We start from the raw sequence: 24425 nt of genomic DNA, 5'->3' as shown, positions 1-24425 counted from the left end.
AAGTGTTTTTGAGGAGGTCCGGTTCCTCTTGACGACAAATTCGTATCGGACCGTAGAACGCTCGACCAGGTCAACCACAACACTTACTATAACAAGCAAGGAGAAGGTGGTGGTATTGTTTAATTTCTGGGGGATGGAGGAGGGCCATGATAGGAAAGACCTCCTGAGGAAGAGTGATCGAAAGGTAAAATGCATTGTTGGATTCTAGGACTCACATTTCCCCGACAGACATTTGGATCTATTTGAAATGAAGTAGGCCTACCCTTGACTTCTGACAAATGACCCCTGCCCCCCTTTTTGAAATCCACTCCATTGATAATCTATGGGCCTAATCTATGCAGTTGCTGGAAATGTAATCTAATGACCCTAAATGATTCCTCTTTTTCATTTCAGGGAAACAAGATGAATGTAGTGGTGGACGAGATGCGACCATTCACTGTTAGGTACAACAAGACGGGCAAGAGGCTTTTTGTATCTGCTTATTACAAGGTTTTGAATAAATATGGTGTTGCCCAGTAAACAAATTGTTGTTCCCACTTATTGCAGTGGTACATGTAGTCTGATGTGATGCAATTCCCCCTCCCTGGATTAGAAAAATTTCCCCACTTTGTTTCCGGTATTGAGAATCAGAAGAAAAAATCATTTCTGAAGACATCAACACAAAAATTGAAATTCAACATTTTATTTTAAGTTAAAAAATATCAACCACCAGTAAAACAATCAACATATCACATTCTGTAGCCATTTTAATGAATAATATTAATTTGAAACTGTAAAGAGGCAATTTATACATTTTTAGCTCAGCTGACTAAGTCAGCCGAGCTTGTCAAATAAGTTGTTCAGTGGCGTCCGTCTGTCCATCCATCCATCCATCCATCCATCCGTCCATCCGTTAAACCCATGGTGCACATTTTGTAACCGTAAGACCTAGAGACTTCAATTTTGCATTTCTGGATACTTCTGGTCAAACTCTACTTTCAAAACAAAATTTGTCGCCATTCGACCTACTTCCTGCGAGCGAGAGTGCATGAAGGAAACTGGCCTATATCGGCATAGGAGCAGCAGAATTAGTCGAAATATGCTCTAATATTAAGATAAAATTCTTGAAAATCTATTTTATTGAGAAAAAGTTCAAAATTTTAACAGGAGAGGGCGCTACCTGCCTTTTAATTATTTCTGCCGATTCAAATTCCCGCCCGATGACGTCAGCCATCAATGAAGTCTCCTATTTGCCAGTTCTCAAAACATGGCAGCTACACAACAAAAGCAGTAGCTCCAGGAATAAATCACTGTTCACTTCAGCTTCGTAATCGATTGTACCCCCACTTTATTGTGTTTTGTGTGGTGTTCCTATTCAATCAACGATGTAAGGCCTTATTATGTTGGTTTTAATTGAGAAGGTGCATTATAAGCGGCGTACGAAATACCGAAGCGGAGACAAAATGGCGGCATGTTGTTTACGCCTGGAGCTCAATGACACTCAAGTAGGCCTACCCAATTTTCTGCTTAAAAAGTAGTCTGGTAGGCGATATTATCACTAGTTCGTTTCAGTGGTAGTCATAAGGTCTTTAGGGACTACTTTCAGAAATTAGTTCTTGAAAATTTGGCCACATTTCTGTGAAAACGATATCGGAAATGCTCTGTTCGCGATGACATCGCCGATCGATGTATTTTGAAGTGGAGAATTCCCACAGTATGTGCAGTGAATCGGCATGATTCTGTTCGCCTATTAAGTTTTAGTTCTACGATTCTTTCATGAGTAAAAAGTAGACATTCTAAGCAATACAATAATGTCACTCCCATAAAAATTGATTGGAAATTGAGGGAGCTACGGCATTCTGTTCGGCAACTGGCAGCGCTGAAAAAATACATTGCATACTGTACAATACCAAATGGCACATTTTAAAAAGCGCTCCTTGGACAACGTAGGGAATCACCAGAAATGACGCCATCGCTGGTCTAAATAGAAAACTACGGTGGCCCAGTAAAGCACAAGAAAAGGTTTAGCATTAACTTCGTCATGCAAGCTTCAGCAACAAAACGATTTCTCATGAATGATTTATTTGATCATCATCAGCTTGTTTCCCCTGATAGATAAAAAAATGATTTGCAATTTCCATCAAAGTTTTCTATTTTGTGTATAGTCACATGTTATTTAACTGGCAAGGAGCCAAGCAGTTTTGAATATTCGCGGGAAAATACTTCGTACTTGTAAACGAGGCTATGACAATGAGTATCCTCATTCATGGCATAAACTTCATGTTTCGGTAAATATTTTCATACGATGATTTCACCCGAATTATGGTCAGGATTGAGGAATGAACAGTGGCATAATTATGTCAACCAAAAACATTGGTACCATAGTGAACGCAAAAGGATATCAAATACCATGGAGCATGCCATTTTCATGCATAATGAACTAAACACCGGGAAGATATTAATGATATTAACTCAGCTGAGCGCCAGGCCCTTGGGCCTCTTGTTCGAACATATATACAGTTTACCGGCTTTAAGAAAATCTCTGATAGCAATCAAATATTTCCCAAATGGAGAATAAGAAAAAACAGGACTTTCCATTTAACGAGAGGCTTTGAAAATAACCTGGTCAGAGCATGAAGTAGCTTCTTTAAGTATCAAATTGTTCATTTGTTGACACATGTTGTTTTTAGTATGCAAGGGATCAATCTTAGCCTTGTCTATATTATCGCCAATGATAGGGGCGAATTCTTGTTCTGACCCTAAGGATGCAATTTCTTTCAAAATTTTGCTGCGATCAGTTGTTTTCGTTTTAAGTGTGTCGAATCTCTCAGCATGACTGAATCGATCTGAATATTTCCATAGCGGAATTGTATCATTAACAACCTGATTAAGGTTACCAAGGTGATCTTTATGAATTTTAGCGAACGTGGATGGGTAGGTAGCCGCATTATTAAGTTCCCCTGTTAACGTCGCCAACCATTTGTTATCTGAGGGAACAAGCTCAAGAGAAAATCTAACTATACATTCATTTACAACATAAGATTTAGTTTCAATTTCCCTCTTTTCTTCAAACAATTTTTTTACATATTCCATCACACACGGGTGGCCTTCATCAACATCTGCCCCCAAAACAAGGTAATTGTGGTCACAACTAGCAACTTTTTCTTGAACATTCAAAACTGAAACATGCAAAGAAGTAGTAGTTTTGAATTTCCTATATGGAGCACCATCAGCACCTAAAGCTATAACAAAATGACCTGGCTCCTTTCCAAACCAATTCAACCCACAACCTCTTTTTGTCAAATGCTCATCAATACTGAGATATATTTCAGCAAGCTCTAGCAGAAAGCATTCAAATTTCCTATGGAAGCCTGGAACACCGTCAAGAGGAATAATATTCTCAGACCTATGCAACTCATTGATCCTATCAATTAGATCAGAATATGGCAAGAGATTTTTACACTCAGACCGTATGGCACAATATTACCTTTTACTGAAAAGGCCATCCTTGTACATTACTTTATTGGATGAAGCCATTTTTTCAGTTTCACTTTCAATTGGTGGCTTAGTTACAGGTAAAATTTTCTTACAGACTTTGCTTCTTTTTATTCGATCTGACAATTCATTCGGTTCACGAATGGTGGTCAAACTGTGCCAAAGTCCATCTTTTACTGGTCTGTCATTCTTGCCATTCCCATGAATGTTTCGTAAAGCTGGCATTGTCTGTTCGTGTCTTGACTTCTTAGTCCGATATGATAGATGCACTTTATCAGAGTTCAGAAAGTCACTTGTTGTGTGTTTGGTTGGTTTAGTTCTTACTGGTGTCTCCTTGGGCGTCTGAAAAAGAGCAAAAAGTGCAAATCATATAATTTCATTGTGGAGTAAATGCTCTAACAAGTGATTCAATGAAATGTAAAGTTATAAACAGAGGAATCCGTGAAAAAGTCTGTACATTTGTGTCTGGGGCAGAGGCCTCACCTATTCATCAAGTAAGTCGTCAAAACCCTGAGCCTGACGTTTTCTTTCTTAGTTTATATTACCAAGTTTCGCTCCAACATGTAAAGTAAGACAATGTGCAGATCAGGGATCTAGCATGCTAATATTATTGGTGGCTTTTTGCCATAAGCCTAATTGTTATGACCAGATTCGACTGTACTCCAGGTATCTAGTGTGTCAAACTAAACTAGTAACAGTCATTACCGGTACTTACTTTTTTAACTTGAACACGTTGACATTTCTTCTCCACTTCCTCTTCTCCTTCTTTAAGACGCTCCATAAATGAAATCTGTAGATGATGAATGACAATGTCAGGTTTTCAATCAAGAGGGTGACTTAGAAAGATTTACAATGTAATGGTGCTTCATTGACTAGCTTTTGAAACATCAATCATTATTCATTATAGGAATCTGACTGCAAAAGAATACGGCGTGCTAATTTGTCATCATTTGGGAGTTCCTTGTTGACTAAGTAACCTATAATTGGTGCTAACTCAGGGTCAGCTTGTTGTTGTCTAGCTAAGTCGACAGTGTTATCAGAGATGGCCAAGACTGTCGTATCCCAATCTCTTCGACTGAGTCCATCTGCATTTGTATGGATTTTACCTGGCCTATGTTCAATCTCAAAGTCGAATTGTTGGAGAAACAGAATCCACCTAGCCAATCTACCTGTGGGATTTTTCATTCCCATGATGTAACGAACAGCACTATGGTCTGTGATAATTTTGAACTTTTTCGGACCAACCAAGTAGGATTTCCACTTTTTGAGAACACATATGACACTTAGTGCCTCTTTCTCTGTGGTAGAATATGACATTTCTGCCTTATTGAGGGCCCTGCCATCATAGGCGATTGCACATTCCTTCCCATCTCTAACCTGGGCTAAGGCTATACCTAAGCCTGTGTTGCTACAATCACAACAAACAATGAACTGTTCATTGAAGTCCGGAAATACCATGATGGGTGGACTGATTAATTTGGCCTTCAGGGTTTCAAAAGCCTCCTGCTGCCTCGTCCCCCAATCAAAGCTCACATCCTTGCGTAACAACAGATTCAGAGGGTGCGCAATCTTTGCAAAATCCTTCACAAATTTCCTATAAAAATTGGCCAAACCAAGAAATGACTTCAACTTTGTGACACTAGTAAGAACTGGGAAATCACTAATTGCCTTAGTTTTCCCATCATCAACAATTATGCCTTTTTCACTAACCTTGTAACCTAAGAACTTTAGTTCCTTCATGAAGAAGAAACACTTGGATGGTTTTAAGGTCAAGTTAGCACCGCCTAATGCCTTGAAAACTAACTCTAGGTGCTCAAGATGTTGCTCATACTGTTTGAAAATATTATGACATCATCCAAATAGCAGAAACAGATTTTCCATATCAACCCTCTTAGCACAGTTTCCATGAGACTCTGGATGTACTTGGGGCTGATTTTAAACCAAAGGGCATGACATTGAAATGATATAACCCCGAATAAGTAATAAAGCTCGACCTGTCTCGTGAATCCTGTCCATCTAACTCTACCTGCCAATAACCTGAACGGAGATCTAGAGTGCTGAAGTACTTAGGTTGATTCATGCCTAAGGAGTCCAAAGTGTCATCTATGCGCGGTAAAGCTGTATAATCTACAGTCCTAGAAATTTTGTTAATTTCCCTAAAGTCGACACAGAATCTATGACTACCGTCTGGCTTCTTAACAAGTACAACTGGGGAAGCCCATTCACTATTGGCCTGATAGGGGGATGATCACCTGTATCAATGCGATGTTTTATCAGAGAAGTTCGACCTAATTCACTATCATTGTTAGCAAAGGCATGTCGATATTTCATAAGGAGTTTCCTGAATTCTATCTTTTGGGCCTCAGAGATGTGGGCATCATCTAAGTTTACATCAGGCGGATCTGTTTTTGGGTCGAGTTTAGTCGTAGAGTGACCAGATTGGGGCTCTGTTTGTACTGACTTGGCCTGCTCAAAGTCCCTAGGTTCAATATCATACACCGGTAAGCTAAGGTTAGCAACTACTTCAACTTCAAATCTATGTGGCCTAAGTTTGTGCATCTGTACAACTTGATGGGCTTAGTTGTTGGATTGTAAACTTGAAAAGGAACTAAGTTATCCTGTATTAAGGCAATACAATGAGCTCCCATCAGGTGGCTCCTTCCTACTAACCTTGGATTTGGAGTTATCACTTCTTCTGTAAGCCTAAGTGGGCAAGGTTGTTCACCTTCGAGTTTAGCCCAAATCATGACCTGCTTTCCAGGTTGAACAACAATCTCTATTGGCTCACTACCAGCTAGGGTTAAGGTACCTTCACCAAAATCAATATGGGCCTTGTGTTCATTTAAGAAATCTAAGCCTAATACAAGATCATGGGATAGGTCCTTTGCAACATACACCTCTTGCTCTAAGTCAAAGTTACCAAGTTTAAAAGGTAGCTTAACTGTTCCTAATAAGGGTAGGGCGGCGCCACTGGCAGTGACTGCCCTCTTCCCCCTTGAATAATCAATGCTAAGGGAAGCAAGAATAGGTTGAGAGTCAAGAAGTTGTTGTTTTATCAGAGAGATGGTAGCACCACTGTCAAGTAATGCTTCAACCCTCTTCTTTCCCAATACTGCTAGTACGGAGTTCGAAACCTTGGTCAAAACTCTCGGGACATCCTCTTCGAAATATACCTCATTGGTATTTTCAGAAAGTGGCAAAGACTGATTTGTAGTGGCAAATGTTCCTGGAACATTTGTCTGGGTAACAGTGTATGTTTCGTTAGTTTCCAACCTAGGTGGGGCACTCCTAAGTGGACTGCGGCCAAGCAACGATGATCTGAATGGTAAGAATACACAAGGATAATTTATCTCACTCAAGGATTTTATCCTATCAATCAAGTGTATACATTCTTGCCAAACTGACTCATGAGCTAACCAAACCACTGCTACAAATATTGCAACACCAACACACATGGATAAGAATACATAGCCAAAATTACGCATAAAATCTCCTACCACCAGCATCACATAACCCAAGCTGCTAACTATTATGAGAGTAAACATTACACATATAATTCGTATTTGTAGATCAAGGGCCTGTACCTCACCTGATAAAACCTTACATGTATTTGGTACAACATTTGCTACCTGTACCTGAAATTTCAATTGCCCCTTGGCTTCATCATAGTTCCCTTTATGTACGTCTACACAGGGCACTACCATGTCCTTATTACAATTAATACCGGTTTTATCTACTGCAGTTTCCACAATTTCATCACTAGCCTCAGCTGTGCTCTCCAATTTTGCACTCAACACAATTTCCTCACTTTGATTCTGAATACCTAGTTCAGATTCACTCAACTTTTTCTCAGACCCAAAAATTCTTCAGCATTTTGGTTTAATTCACTAATCACATTCACTGGTGGCAATTTGTTTAATAATTCATTGATTGGCTTGGTTACATGATATGTTGGTTCTGCAAGTGTTGCACTACAATGATTTTTGAGTTTTTCTCTGCTCACCTTCACCCCCTCAAAATGAGCAGACCTTAGTTTGACCCCTGATTCTGACCTGCAACATTGGCTGTGCAATTTGCAGCTCTGTGCCCAAAATCGGAACACCTATAACACTGCATGTTTGCATCATTTGGCCTGTCTTGACCTCTATAGTTACTACTAGTGTTGAGACCATTGTAAGACGGCCTCCTCCTATCATATGCATAATCATTGGGCCTGAACTCCCTTGCATGATTTTGCCTTGCAACATAACTACCAGGTGGTCTATAATCCTGAGATGAATAATCGGAATATTCATTAGGCCTATAACCAGGGTTGTTTCGTCGTTCCCTTTGAACTGGCTCTGAAGCAGTACAGTAAGTGGCAGTATGCCCCATCTGAAGACATCGCCCACAAATTGGATCACCATTGGTGGTTCTTGAGTTCCTAAAGTTGGTTTTAGGCCTAGCCCCCCCCCCCCCCTCTCCTTATTTTCATTGGCATTTGCTGTCTGTTTTACCAAATCTGAAACAGCACAGACCACTTCATCCATTTTGGCCTCTAATCGGTTCCCCCCAATACCCTCAGTGATACCTACTGACATAACATGCTGGGTTTTTGCCTCAGGATACAGCAAATCACCTAGCCTAGCGCTAGCCATCGCTTGCTCAACGGACGCTACATTTTGGCTAAGTACAAAGTTCTTCAAGGCCGGCCTAAGGCCATGGATGAAGCCTACAAAGTGATCCTCTGGCTGTTTCCCAGCCCTGGCACACATGCGCAAAACAGATTCGATATAGTTCTCCAGAGGTTCATGAGGAACCTGAACTTTTGTGTGTAGCTCCTGGCTTTTAACAAACTTCAAACTAGCCTATCATAATTTGTTCGGATATCTTTTGGTAAACTATGGAAAAAATCGAAAGCTACGGAAGCTAGAAAATTTGGCATTGCTTTGCATTTGTTTTGGGGTTCCCACCCATTGAATTCAGCATATGAATCAAAATGTTTGAGAAAATCCTCCATGTCTTCAGTTATTCGTCCAGAATATGATGAGGGTTTATTTACAGAACCTCCAATTTTGTTTCGTGGGCTACCTGTGCCCAATGCACTGATAGCCTCTGTTAATCTTTGAATGTCATTCATAGTGGTAGCTGTTGGTGCCTGAGGTTGTGTATCAAAATTGTATCTATGAATTGTTTCTAAAAAGTGATTCCTCCGGAGACTTGGAGATAATGTTCCGGCTGGAGTCCTGAATTCAGTGGTTGGAACATTAGAGATACCAGACGGGAGCATGCTCGTTGTAATGTCAGAATCATCCAAAGTTTGGTCAACCGAGTTATCATTAAGCTCATTCTCATTAACATCAAACCCTACTCTAACTGCGGACATAGTAAATAGCCGGGATCTGTCCACCAATAATACGCAACTCCAGTGGGGCTGAGTTGACATCTTCCTCATTGACTAGCGCGGAAGACTTCTTTCTGGTACAACGTTTATTCAGAAGGCAGAATGGTAGCACTTCTGACCATGGTGAGGGTTCTGACTCAGTCAGTCGGCACTAAATGGGACCGAAGTCGTGGATAGGCTAGGCAACCTTGAGTGAGCCAGAACTGACTGATTTGCAGTGAAAACTCACTGATATATATACAGAAATTGGGCCCAGCCCAAGGAGGATACCGCGGTGACGTCACATCACGTGATCCCGACCCATATTAGTGATCGCTATGGCCAATCAGATTCAGTCTACTGACAGCACCAGCACTGAACACATCTCCACGTCTCACTGTCTGGTGCGCTCCTGTACACAAAAACACCAATAGACATGAAATATTGCAATACCTAGTATGGATTCTTCCTGTGTAAAATAAAATTTACAGAGCAGATTAACTTCCATGAATAAAAAAGACGTTTGGCGTGGCCAAAGTGCGGAAATAATGTCTCCGCTAAAATACACTACGAAATACACTAGGCAATGCACTACGCAATATACAGTAGAGATGCAGTTGAGTTTGTTATTGTTTTGACTTAGAAGCCCGCCCATATCATAATATAATCATGTATTCATGAATTATGAACCCATTTCTGTCCCATACAACTCTAAGAACAGTCAATTTCTCCTTAAATCATCACCGAAACCGCGATATCCGCAGGAAGATTTCGTTCTAGTGTCCGAAAATGCATGATCTTACAGGGGCGCTAACTCGACAAATAGAGGGGATCTATGGGGATCTATGCAATTTTTAGGTATTACAGGTCTCAAACTTGTAAAATCTGTAAACATGCCTCCAAATCCCATTATGATAATGAAGAGATTGCCCCATATCTAGGAGACTGTTTTGAAACCATCGCTAATTTTGGAAGATCGGTGCCCGGCTATTTGGTTTAAAAAACCCTATTTTTCCCCATCAAAAGAGCACTTTTCATTATTCAAATGATAGCTTATTGTCTGAAGACTTATTTCATAGCAGAAAAGTACTAATAACTCTGATTTGATGCGAAAAATCTAACTTTTTTGATGACTTGATTTTCCCTTGGCCGTGGATCGAGTTTGTTTACAATATGCAGCGCCATCTTGGAAAAGCCGTGACGTCACCGTGGTATCCTCCTTGGGCCAAGCCTTAGGTTCCCTGAGTCGAGCCTGCACCAAAGCCATACATGATGTCGTAAATCATATATAAACTACATATTCTAAATCATGAAATCAGATAAATATTTCCCCCATCCCAAGGTTATGTAACAGCAACAGGTGGATATCGATAACCGGATTCCCATCAGCTTGTTGGCAGGAATATCCCAGTGCACTGTTCTATCAACAGGCCTGTGAACTCTTGTCAACCAGAGTTGGAATGCTGTAGCTGATGCAACATCCATGATTACCAATACCCCAATTATAGTATGCCCATGACTCATGAATCTGCTGAATTATTTAGTATATATGATTGCACTAGTAATATGTGTACCGTATTTTGCTGCGTATAAGGCGCAGCTTTTTGACCCAAGAAAGCCCTAAAATCGTGGGGTGCGCGTTATACGAAGGTGCGTGTTATCTATGGCCTAGCCCTAGGAAGCCACCGAATGATCACAAGATTTTTTCCATCAACTCATTTCTTTTGACGGCTTTTTTGGCTCGCAACCAAGTCGGTGCATTTTATATTTTTGCACGAAAGAAAAATTGGGAATATCGATGCACTTTGCATAGTTCACCGATGCTAACTCGCCTGTTCTGTACGCAATACATATTAGTATCCTCATTATCATTTCAGTTACTTCTATAAATGTTTTTGAGGGTCCTTAGCGGCAATATTCAGAGCATAGATGCGAGATAAATCCAAATCAATAAATCAGCTGATCGTGTGCCGCCATGATTTAACATCAAAGCGAGGCTTTTACGAAGGAAAGATAGGCGGGGGCATCTCAGAAGTATGTAAAATGTACTGCGTGTTATACGTAGGTGCGCCTTATGTCTGGATTTTGTCTACGGACTCAATGGGTGCGCTTTATACCCCGGTGCGTTTTATACGCAACAAAATACAGTAATGTTACCCTTTGGTATCAAAGGTTATGTTATTTTTATATTTGGTTTCTGGTCCTTTTTTGATTGGCGAAGATGTGGTAAAATGGATGTTAATGGGTTTCGACACTGTAGCCTTTTCGAAAAAGGTTCAGGCTTCAAGAATTGATTCGAAGTTGCGGTTGCGTTGATTTAATTATTTGTGTGTGTGATTTGGGTGTGAAGGGTTACTTTCTGTTTAAAGAATTGGTGTGATTTGAAATTTAATACAGCTGCGTAACCGCCTTCTCAAAATCATGGTCCTTTAATTTCAAGGAGAATGGCTTTGGCCATCGATTAAATTATTTGTGTCTGTGATTGGGGTGTGTAGCATAACTTTCCCCTTGAAAATTGACATGATTCATAATCTAATATGGTTGCCACGCCCACCTTCTCAAAATTGGGGTCAGTCAATGTCAATGTTCCTTTTAAAAATTGGCTCACTATGAAATTGAATTTAGTTGCCACGCCTGCTCCCTCAAATTTGTTTCTGTCAATTTAGTTTGTTATTCTGTAACACTTCCATGCATTTCATTTATCATAGCAGGTATCATAGTGTTTACAGACATGGTACCTCAAAATGACTTTTTATTGACAGTTTTTATACATATTCCTTTTTTTCTTCCCTTGTTATTTAAGGTATCTTCCACCCTATTACTATGAATCAGATGAAGTTGATTACATCTGCAGTAAAGACTCCGATGATGGGATGCAACACTGTCGCAGATTACGACCAGCAACTTTTGGATTGATGACATGTAATTCTTCAGCCCTGCCTTTCAGTAATAACACGCCCAGTAACTATACTTGTGTCAACTGGAATCAGTATTATACTGACTGTCATGCTGGAGATAAAAATCCCTTTCAAGGGGCAATATCATTTGACAACATAGGATTAGCATGGGTCGCTATCTTCCAGGTAAGGACATTTTTCTTTTCTATTTTTGGACTATTGACCAAAAACTACCCGTCAGATTTCTTTAAAAATTGTTATTTGATTGAGTTAATTTTTTGGGTGGATAAAAAAGAACGTGCCAAATGTAAGGGTTCTTAGCTACTTTTATAGTCAGTCAATGACAATGAGAGTTTATGAAATATAATTCATAATTATTCTTAACACCTTCATGGCCAGAGTCTTTTCCCCAGAGCGGCATGAGGTCTTTCGCAGTAGCTTCTCCAAGACATGGTCTTCTTATATTGATAGAGTTATGTTAGTTCACTATATTTATTTTTTGGTTGAAGAATGACAGAAATTACCCCTCTTTCCAACACTCTGACCCCCCAAAAAAATTCTCAAAGTCAGAATAGCTTTATCATGTAATTTTAAAGGGCAATGTGTATGGATTATTCAGAGCATCAGTTCGCTGAAAGGCTTCAGATGTTACCCCAATTATAGAAGGCCCAAAGTCTAAGAGCTGAAGATGCTGAATATTGTATCAACAATGTGCAAACACATACAGCCAGGTCCACAAGTATGTATCGCATCATACCATATTCAAATCGTTTCCTGGTTGGTCCGTAACGCTATTATTTAGAGTACGACATGATGACGAACTGACAAATCACAGATTGGACCACGGTCCGTGTCCTAATAATCGTTGGTTCGTCTATTGATTTTCTTTAGTCCGTGTATCGCCGGTTGGGTTCGGTTCCTCATCAATACCCTCGCTGGATTCTATCGTTTCGTGACTGCGATGACCGGCATTGAGCAGGGCCCAGTCCCGTTATCGCGCAACAGAATGACAGATGACGTTCGCAGGAAAGCTACTGGTGAAAAGGACTGATGGCTGATTAAAAAAGCCCTTTATCTTACTGCTTTTAAAACATATGCCACAATCTAATTCCCTGCCAGTATCTATCCAAGACAGCCCATCCAAATGGTCAGAAATAATTCTCTAGTCCAACCTGGTAGTCCCAGCTGCGCCGCCTGTCCAAACAATGTGAGGACACAACACATAACACAAATCGATGCGTGCGTACATTAAATGTACGCTCTATTTGTTTCTAGCAAAATTTGAGTGATCTCTTCTACTGCAACATATTTTCAATGATGCTTTCCACGGAACACACAGGTACACTTCACTCCAAGACAAAAAATGCCCAAAAAATGTGCTGTATATACGCACCGAGCAACCAAACTAAAGGTTGATAACTCCGAGGTATGCATTATAATGATAAGATACGGTTTATGCCTGTTTCGCCTATTCCTGTTTCGCCTATTCCTGTTTCGCCTACAAAATTCCTGTTTCGCCGATTCCTGATTCGCCTATTCCTGTTCCGCCTATTCCTTTTTCGCCTATTTCCTGTTTGGCCTATTTCCTGTTTCGCCTATTCCTGTTCCGCCTATTCCTTTTTCGCCTATTTCCTGTTTGGCCTATTTCCTGTTTCGCCTATTCCTGTTTCGCCTACTTCCTGTTTCGCCTACTTTCCATTTCCCCTACAATAAATCGACTCTCCCACGGGGAACCTTAGGGATGCATGTCCATTTTATGGGGAAAATGTGAGGGGACAATTGGATGATGTTAACGATGTGATGACAATTTGACTAATCAAATGCCATCAACTTTGTTAACAAACCATGCCATGACCGTTTTGAAAGAGTCACCTTGAAAGCGGGGACAGTCCGGGACTTATTTGACCATAGGACCATAGGACCATACTGACACACATTAAAAACTAATAGATTAAGTAGAGTAAAGCAGTCGTTTTTTTTATAAAAACTGAATTCATGAGTTTTTGATAAAAATACATAATACTGTACATTCTCATAATTATTTGATCAAAATCAGCTGTAAAATTGACATGTCGCTAAATCCATTATTTCAGACTTTATGCTTAATGATAGCCTTTAACAATATAGTAAGGGACGGTTCATATTCCTACGTCTGTGGGGAGGTTAGCAATACATTTGAATAGGCGAAACAGGAATAGGCGAAACAGGAATTAGGCGAAACAGGAATAGGCAAAACAGGAATTAGGCGAAACAGGAATTGGGCGAAACAGGAATAGGCGAAACAGAAATAGGCGGAACAGGAATAGGCGAAACAGGAATACACCTAAGATACAGGTGTTTATTTGTATATTGGTTAGTTGCATCGTGAAGACCTAGGCAATCTTGCGCCTAGCGGTTTTCGCTTCTTTTTTGTCAAACAAAACGAATATTTCATTTGTTTTGAGAGGGTCTGCAAATAAAATGTTGGTGAAATGTTTACTGTTTAACTACTTATTTAAAAAGATATGAGTAATTCCTTCAAAAAAGAAGGAAAGTTGAATTTCATGCAGCCTGTCATTGATTGACAGATGTCTCCTGACATCATGATGAGCAGTGAAAGCTGGTTGGTCGAAGCAGCAGACTGCTCAGTTTCAGTGGCAAGTGTGAAGATCAAAAGTTTTGATAAGAATAAATAACCCTTGATGTTTCATAGCGGCGAGTTCATTGATGTGTTCCCAGGATGTTGAAATTTGATTCGATGTCTCCTAAACAATGAAGGCCAAAATATCCCTGTGTTCTGAATTAAATAAATGTTTGGCCCGCCCGGCATCACGTCATTGGTGAGAACCCGGCCCGTCATCTTTTTCCCGGTTGTCGCGTCGGTCAATGATCGTTGGTCAGTACTGTAAATTCTAAATGACCCAGGTCCGTAACATAATTTATTTTGGTTCGTGCACTGTAAAACCTAGGTCATCGTGGTAATATATTTATTATATATACACGAGGCGACTATCGGTTTTTGGCAAGTTCCTTATCGGTCCATAACTGCCAAAACCGATACATACTTCTGAACCTGGCTGTAGATCCTTTTTTTACCCCCGTCACAAGACGGAAGTATTATTGGCCTGTCTTGCATTGTGTGTCATGGCTATAACTGTAGAACCACTAGAGATTTCACTCTCGTTTTTGGCTAACCGTAGTTGAGTCTATACAATACCACAGTGTCTGGGGCCGGTTAGGGCTATGAATTCGAAACTTTGTACACAAGACCCCCCATGTCAGGTGACCTCTGACACTGACTTTTCATCTGATCTGATTCTTGACTTCACCACCAGGGGGCTTAAAGGTAAAACCTAAAAAGTGTGATATCTCGCTTAAATGTAACTCGTTTTTCGCTAACATTTTTGGTTAGGTACTCCTAGCAAGGATTCATCACATTTTTTAAGGGTTTACTTTTCAAGGTTGCAGAGGTTAAATGGCATCAATTAGCCGTTTGAGTGTTATTGTGGTACGTACGTTTCTTAACCCATACGGAGGCAAGCACTTAATATTTCTGAACCCTGAACGGGGCAAGGTATTTCAGGTAATGGCAACCAATTTAGAAAAACAAAAACAACAACACTATGAACCAAGGTAGACCCAATAAAATATATGTTTTCCGAAAACTCATGATGTTATCTAAATATTCCTGATTTAATATTGAGAAAGAAACAGAATTTAACCACTAAAAGGTACTTCACCAAAAAATCAAACACACAAAGGCAAGAAAACATGCATATTGGTCATTCTTCACAGCTGCACGGTGATAACTGATGACATAATGGGGATTCCCAATTGTTGCAGTCGATTCAAATAACATAAAGAATTAGCTGTAGGTGCCCGTTTTCAGTTATTTAAAAGGCTACGGCGTACTCCGTAGCGGCCCCCATATGGGTTAACCACTTAAGCTATGAACTTGAAACTCATTACACAGGACTCCCTACGTCAGAGAACCTCTGACACTGAAATTTGGTCCGATCTTGACTTGGCCACCAGGGGGACAACACTGAAAAGATAAAAAGTGCAATATCTTGCTTGTTAGTGATATGTTTTCAATAATATTTCTATGGTAGGTACTCCAAGCAAGGATACATCACAATGTGATACAGGTTTTTGATATCACATACTTTTCAAGGTCAAAGAGGCTGTTTGAGTGTAACTGTGGCACATTTCTTTGCTTTTGCTAGTTTTGCTTTGTTGTGGGTCTTATTTTTCTTGTAATTCTAGACACCCTTCGTACAAAGACTCCTCAAAGGAGCATAACTATAATTGTAACATGTAAAGAGGGGGGCTGCAGTGGATTATAACTTGAAATGTATCAAGATACTGTGTTAAGACAACAGGTTCAATACGAATTCAACTCGAATTAACTTGATCTCACTCAATGTGAATTCAAATGGGAATTCAATCAGTTTCACGAGATGCGCTGCCTTATAACTCTTTCACCGCCAAAGACGTCGGGCTGTGTCCTTTCAGAGTTCCCACACCACGCCAAAGACGTCGAACGACATTTCAGTTAGTTCCAACTATATATTACAGGTCGCACTGCCATCGCTTGCCCCATCAATGTAAATACAGTAGAACCTCTCTTAGCAGGCACCTCTGCCAGGCGGACACCTCTACATTACGGACACGTCCGGCCAGTCACGATTTTTTTCTGAGTCATTTCCAATAACAAAAACCTCTGTATGGCGGACACCTCTCGACTCCAAATTGCGGACAGGGCGATGGCCAATTTTTGGTCCAATTCCCTCCCAATTATGGACAGTAGTAGGCAAAAACAATGGTTTCCCGGGTGCGCTTGGAGAGTCGAGTAGGCCTGACAGGTGAGATATTTGCGTAATTAATCCATGTAATTACCCCATGGCATTGTGTTTTTGTATCCTAATTAGGCCGCGGCATTTGTTTACTCATCTTTTCAACTGATCACATAGGCCTATCGTGTCAAGGGACACTCATAAATCCACGCAGTTTTGTCAGTGTTGCGGTGAATATGCGTGAGTTGAGAAATTAGAAAAAATTAATTATTAATCAAAGGTAGCCGATGGACAGAAATGATGGTGTTTTTTCACACATTATGACATGTCGTGGAGACATGTCAAGAAAAGGGGCACCTTTTACTAGAGAAATTATTCACTCCCTGAGTTCCAAAGTAACTCACGTCATTCAACGCAACAACACAAGCAAAGATCGATCAGTTAACAGGTTCTAAGTTTCTACGCTAGAATTCGACACAGAGAAAACCAGGACCTGCAAGGCGGGAATGTCAACTCCACCTATTGGACGATTTGGCATAACCTCTCCATTGCGGACACCTCTCTATTGCGGACACCTGGACCTAGTCCCATGGGTGTCCGCAATAGAGAGGTTGTACTGTACTGTAGCAAACAAGCGTCGACAATCGTCTGCTAATGATAGATCGTTGCCATGGTTGCATGACATCTTCACTGGGTCGCCTTGAATAAAAATGGCGGGCACATCTTCTAGAAGATTTTCTGCAGAACAAGTCGCAGAACTTGTTGCTGATTCAGATAGTGGATCTGATATCTTTGGAAGTGATCGTGATGATTCAGATGAGAAGATTGATCAAGGTCATGACTCTTGCGTCTGAATTTGATCTGAGCGACGGGGGTCATGACTTTGGCAATGCAAATACTAGTAGACCCGATAGTAGTAGTGATGATGGCAATGCAAATGCAGTACCAGTACCTGTCAATGTTCGCGGGAGTGCGTGGTCGCGCTATACCGGCTGCTAGAGGCAGGGGGCATGCTCCTCCACAAATTCAAGCTAACTGGTGACCCACCAACCGCCAACCGAGAATTAACCCTTGCACTGATGATGCTCCTGGCCCGAGGGGAGATGCACTTACCTTGGATGATGGCCCAGTGGAACATTTCCTACTATTTTATACTGACAATCTCCTTGAGAATATTGTAACTCAGACCAACCTTTATGCAGAACAATATTTCAATGATCTTGTGTTCATGCCTTCCCCAAATTCAAGGGTCAAGAAGTGGAAAGAAGTTACTCTTCAAGAATTGAAAACAGTTTTAGGACTGCTGATGTTGACTGGCATTATCGAAAAAACTGACCTTGAATGTTACTTGTCAACGAATGAAATGATTGCCACTCCATATTTCTCACAGAAAATGTCGAGAAATAGTTTTGAGTTGATTCTGAAGTTTTTACGCTTCAACAACAATAAAGCTATCCCAGATGACAACCAGGACAGAATGTTCAAGATCCGTCTTGTACTGGACGCTTTGGTGCAGAACTTTCAAGAATATTACAATCCACATCCAGAGGTGTCTATAGATGAAGGTACAATGAGGTGGAAGGATAGACTTCGTTTTCGTGTGTACAACCTGGTAAGCCAATCAAATATGGTGTGAAAAGCTATGTGCTGGCTGCCTCTGTGACAGCATACTGTTGGAATCTTCAGATTTATGATGGAGTTCCACCATACGATCTGTGAAACTGTTTTCTATCTGATTGATAGACTTCACCATATTTTCTTCATGGACAATTTTTATAATTCCGTTGGACTAAGTGAGGCTTTCCTTGATGAAGACATATACACTTGTGATACTTGGAGAAAAAATCGAGGTGAACCACAAGAAGTAAGATATGCTGGTGGTCCAGGTCATTGTATGGAAAAGGGGGATGTAGTTGCACGTGACAATGGCCGTGTCATGGTCATAGCCTGGCAGGATATCCGGATTGTAAGAGCAATCTCAACAACACATGATGCTGGGATGCAACCTGTGAATGTCAGACAAAGAGGTGGTGGACACAATGTGGTACAGAAACCCAACTGTATCGTAGAGTATAACTCTTACATGAGCGGTGTAAATCGTATGCAAAGGTCCAAAGGCAAATGTCAACTCAGACTCCGAATCGGAATATGATGATGCTAGCGAGGTAGTGATCCCTAAAACATGCCTAAGGAAGGACACACAAGGCAGACTAAAGGGAGGAATTAGTCTACATAAGAAAGATATGAACCCTGGAACTGGAGGGAAATCTCATGGACAGAGAAAGTGTGGAGTTTGCTCAGAACGTGGAATTCGACGTGATGCTCGTTATTATTGCGTGAGGTATAAAATGCCTCTCTGCCCACACGATTGCTTCAATGCAAGTGGAAGGAAAACAGGACAAATTTGGTGTGTTATATATATTATATATATTTTTATTTCATCGATGAAAAACATCAAAAACCATTGTTTTCCTGTCCTATGGTGACATAACGCGAAAACGTCCCTGGCGGTGAAAGAGTTAAGCATGTGCGGAGGTGACGTCATCCGTCGGTTGATACGTATTGTTTGGGGAATATAGTAGGCCTTTGTGAAAACTAGATAAATCGGTCCAGAAGTTTTTGTGCTAGAGCCCCAAACATACATGTATGTGAGATGGACTAAATGAGAAGGGGTGAAGTGGGAAAGGGACAAAATAGGAAAGGGGCGAAATGGAAATAAGGGGTGAAAGAGGAAAGGGGCTGAATGGGAAAGGGATGAATTGGGAAGGGGCACAATGGGTATAAACCTACCCCTTGGCCACCACGGAGTCAAATCTGAAACCTTAAAAAATGCAAATATTGCTTAAAACTACTTGCCCGATTGCCACCAATCTGATATCATGGGTACATCTAACCACCGTATGGTATTGTATGTCACATCGGTTTTCGATTTGACCTACTTTTCAAGGTTGTATAGATTAAATAGCATAACATTTTCAATTGGCTATATCCTACAGGAGAAAGTTGAACTCTGGCAAGCAATTGGGTGAGTCACTGTACCATTGTGGAGATGTAAATAGAGAGTAATTTTTTCTATTTTCCTCTATCATTCAATGTGCTGTAAAATCAATGGTTTTCAACATAGACCTTGGCCACTTTGTGACAGCATAGAGACATGTTCAGTTATAATATAGCAAGCCAATGGTGCGTTCCATTAACCCTTTTGTTACTGCAGGTATGTGCCCGTCCTGTACTGAGCGAAATTAAGGGATTTTTACCCCTCAGCCCGAATTGGGCAGAGGGGTATTGTCGTCCCCTTGGCGGGCGGGCGGGCGGTTGGGCGGGCGGGCGGGCGGGCGGCTGCCAAGTTTGTCCGGAGCTGTTCTCAGTAACGGCTTGGGCTAGGAAGTTCATATTTCATATGTAGACTCCCCCTGGTGGGTAGGCGTGCCTCGTCAAGGTTTCGTCCCATTTTGACTTACGGACTGGCCACTAGGGGGCGATATGTGAAGACACAAAAAATGCAATAACTCCGCAAATTTTGATCGCATCTTGCTGAAATTTGTATTGTAGATACCTATTGAGAGGGGACATAATATATTGTACGGGTTTTGACCTTGACCTCCTTTTCAAGGTCACAGAGGTCAAAGTTCGTGTAAAGTGACGAAATGTTCACATTTCGTAACCACTGAAGCTATTGATACCAGTCTTGGTATGTGTGTACCCCTAGGTGACAGTAACTCGTAAACTAAGTTGCAACCTTATATCATAAATGGTTTGGCCACCAGGGGGCGTTATGTGAAAACATAAAAAGTGTGATATCTCAGTTAATATTGGTCGCAGCCTGCTGAAATTTTTATTGTAGATACCTCTTGAGAGGAGACATAATACATCTTACAGGTTTTGACCTTGACCTTCTTTTCAATGTTACAGACGTCAAAGTTTGTGTAAAATGACGAAATGTTCACATTTCGTAACCATGGAAGCTATTGATACCAGTCTCTGTACGTGTGTACCCCAAGGTGACAGTAACTCATAAACCAACTTTCAACCTCATATCATTACTGGTTTGGCAACCAGGGGGCGTTAGGGAAAACACAAAAAGTGTGATATCTTGCATCTCACTTAATATTGGTCACAGCTCACTGAAATTTTTTTGGTTGTATGAACAGGGGACTTGCAAATTTGAATTCAATATCTGGCGTTATCTCACTCATGGTTTGGCCACCAGGGGGCATTATGTGAAAACACAAAAATGCAATAATTCCAACAATTTTGATCGCAGCTTGCTGAAATTTTTACGGCACATACCTCTTGAGAAGGGACATAATATGTTGTAGGGGTTATGACCTTGACCTTCTCTTCAAGGTCACAGAGGTCAAAGTTCGTGTAAAATGACGAATTGTTCACATTCCGTAACCACTGAAGGTATTGATCCCAGTCTCTGTACGTGTGTACCCTAGGTGACAGTAACTCATGAACCGTCATTCAGCCTTGTAACGTTACTGGTTTGGCCACCAGGGGGCGTCATACGAAAACACAAAAAGTGCGATATCTCACTTATTCATAACCGCCAGACCCCGTTAGCGAAAGATGAGCAAAATAGGTGGAATGCCTCTCAGCTGGATGTTTATAATAGGTCAGATTAGCTGATTGATTGCACTCCAAGGCCTTCCTCCTAGACATCTGCTATTGCACTACAGACACCACCTGCTGTGTTAGGTTTACCTGTCTTACTGGGTTCATTACACTTGCTGCAATATGGGTATGTGGATTAGTGGATTAGATCGAATGCACTCAATGTGTTGCTGAATTCGTGCCATTAATTGGTCGTCGCGAGAGCAGACCCTTATTGTCAGGTTCTGTCATTATGTTTGTGGCAGCATGTGCCTAGCAACCATGCCTAGCAACGGGCATTTTACACTAAAAAATATCTTTAAAATCATTTTTTTTTAAATTTGGTTCCGAGGAATTGTTTGCAGTACATTCAGCCTCTTTGTCACCAATTTTGAGACAAATCGGAGTAAAAGTGTAGACGCTGAATCGATTTGTTTCAGGTCTGTTTAGCTAAATGGCGAGATTGACTATGAATGAAGATAGTTTTAGCCCTAGGATGCTCGGCAGTTGTTGAATTGAAATGCAAATTGCGTTGCCAGTATTTGTCCTATTGTAATAAAAGTTAAGTTTTCATTAAAGTTCGTTATCTTGTTCATTAAGTCCTTCGTCTCATGTAAAATGCGAAATGAATAAAATTATTAATTGGGAGCTCAAAATTGATGAGCGTGTATACGTAGCATGCAGGAATGTTGTGCTGGCCAGCGAGCAGTATGGTGAGTTTCTTCACAAAGCTACGTGTCTTTATCGATGATGTATGAAGAAACTACGAAGACCCAATGTAAGCAGTAATCTAATCTGTAATACTCTCAAATTTCAACGAAATCAATCAAGTATTTGCAGTGAAATTAGAAATTACGCACAACTTTACAGGATCGCGTCAGCCATAATAATGACATTAATGTACATGCAAATGAGGACTGTCACTTGCTCGTCAATACCGAGCAGCTAATCACGTGGGCATAATTATGATAATAAGGTACAGCGGTGGAAAAATTCAAATTTAAATTCAAATTCTTTATTACTCTAAAACGCTAAATAGTCTGGTTCTCTGACCTCGATCTCCGGGCTTTTGGTAGGGTTTAGGAACGGGTCAGGTAACAACAACCGTCTACAAATAACACGGCAGAAAAGAGGAGTGTTATTTTTAGATTCAGCCATTGTTGTAATTTCCCGAGCCAATTATCGTTTTACGGTCGAATTGAGCGCTGTATCTGTCCTAGGATTATGCACTATTATTGAACACATCATTCTACACTGTAGAAATACCGGAATTACTCTTAAAATGCGCGATTACGGTTATTTTATGTTTCAGACAAAGGGGTTTCCCCATATAATGACGTCACTTTTAGCGATATTGTCATTTTCGCAAAAGTACGATTTGGGACGCTAAACCTTGACCGATTGCGTTGGTTTTTGCAGGATAGGTTGTTTATAATATGAAAAAAAATTAGGCATAAGAATTTTTGTGGAAATGGTGGTTTAAGCTATTGTTCTATTTATAGATTTTTGTTATTGCCTGACCTACGACAGCGAGAGTGAGGTCAGGAGCCCAGACTATAAAACGCCCACTAGGGGCCAACGGTTACATAAAATAATTACAAAATATACAATATAAAGTTACAGGGTATACAAAATAAGATCACAAATATTTAAAGACAAAAACATAATAATGGAAATCAGGACAATATAGAGTTACGCAGTTTAAAGAACTCGTTGATAATCGCAGCAGAGGGAGGTGAAGGATTTTTCAGAAAAATTGTAGTCAGATCCGACAGAGACAGAAAATGGAGATCACTTCTATTACAACTGCAATGAGTTTTGCTTTTTTGACGCATATTTAGGGCACACCGCAAGGAAGTGAAAATCATCCTCAACCTCCCCTGACTTGCAAACCTCACACTTTCTTAGACTACAGTGTCTCCCAGTTTTGATTCTTAGACAATGGGCTTCCAGCATTAATTTTGTGATACAAGCCCTGTGTTTCACTGATTTAATATCATTTAAATATGTTTGAAGTTCAAATGAAAACATAAGATTACTATACATCGAGTTTTTTATTTGTTGCGATTTCACCAAAAATTTCATGTTGACAAATATCTCTAATCGTTTACTGGGCATTAGAGTATAATATTTTCCAGTTATCCACATTAATATTCATTTGATCAAGCCATAGGTACCCCAACCCGGAGGAATTAAGAACAACATTTCCAAACTTTGGGGACGTTCTGGCATCAACGCGACGACCCATATTCGCCTATAGGCTTGTTGTTATATAATGTTATATAATGATGAGTCATGGATTGGTCAAGGAACAGTTGCTTCAATGATTGTGATGCAGAGAAGCAGTGTATGCTTCTGCATTGGTTTCTATCTGATGTCCATGAAACTTCGTTCAAAGTTACTCTACAAACCCTTGGCAGATTTGAAGCAATATTCCCTGTTTGTCACTGTTACAATACACCTTGGGATTTCACCCCGGACTGACCATAAAATTCCTAGGCCAAGGTCTGCATGGTCTGTGTGTTAACAGAACAGGTAAAGATGAAACAGCATGCTTCATGCTAAACTGGACATTGCATGATAGGCAGTATATCCACACCTGATGCATTGCAATTTTTTTAGCTTAAGTTGAAATTGGACGGATAGTTCGGACCTGGCTACAGGGAGTCTGTGTCAGTAAGTAGGCCACGCAATAGCATACATTATATAGGCCGCAGGGATGTGTACTATTTTCAAGTTAGGTTAAGATAGAGGCAAGGCATTGGGGTGGTAAAATTCGGATGGATGACAGTGAGCCCAGGGTAATCTAGTTGTACCCCATTCTGTCCCACCGCTTTGCACACAATCGCTCTTCTATGGCACGCCAAAGCGGAATTATTTCAACCCTGTACAAAATATTAGCAACATTTTAAAAACGATCCAACATTTTCAGAAAACAAGCCAACATTAGCGGAATTATTTCAACCCTGTACAAAATATAAGCATTATTTAAAAAAAAGATCTAACATTTTGAGAAAACAAGCCAACATTTGTTTTTGACATTTAGAAAAATTCGTGAGAAAAAAATTATTTTGGGGTTAAACTTTTTTTCGTCAAAAAAAAACTTTACAAATTCATTATTTCGTGAAAAAAATATTCAATTTTTTTCTTCTCTTGAAAATATTTTCCCGCAACATTTTTTTTTTAAATGTTGACAAAATTTTACGGCAACATTTATTTTCGTTCAAGATTTTTTTCTTGCAACATTTTTTTTGTCAACAATTTTTTCGTCCAACAACGAGCGCCACCTGTGAACAACTAATTGAACTATATCCCCTCGAG

At 40.3% G+C, this 24425-nt stretch overlaps 1 protein-coding gene across 1 annotated transcript in view; it reads left to right on the top strand.

The window, feature by feature from the left end:
• The window catches only part of LOC135482751 (voltage-dependent T-type calcium channel subunit alpha-1H-like), a 603345-nt gene that overhangs the window by 129116 nt on the left and 449804 nt on the right, over positions 1-24425 (top strand). The window contains exon 4 of the mRNA XM_064763135.1: positions 11640-11919. Coding sequence (XP_064619205.1) covers positions 11640-11919 — 280 coding nt within the window. The remainder of the gene's footprint in view (positions 1-11639; positions 11920-24425) is intronic.

Source organism: Lineus longissimus, chromosome 1 (genome assembly GCF_910592395.1).
Source record: "Lineus longissimus chromosome 1, tnLinLong1.2, whole genome shotgun sequence".
NCBI classification, from domain to species: domain Eukaryota; kingdom Metazoa; phylum Nemertea; class Pilidiophora; order Heteronemertea; family Lineidae; genus Lineus; species Lineus longissimus.
This window is presented reverse-complemented; position numbering and strand designations above follow the sequence as displayed.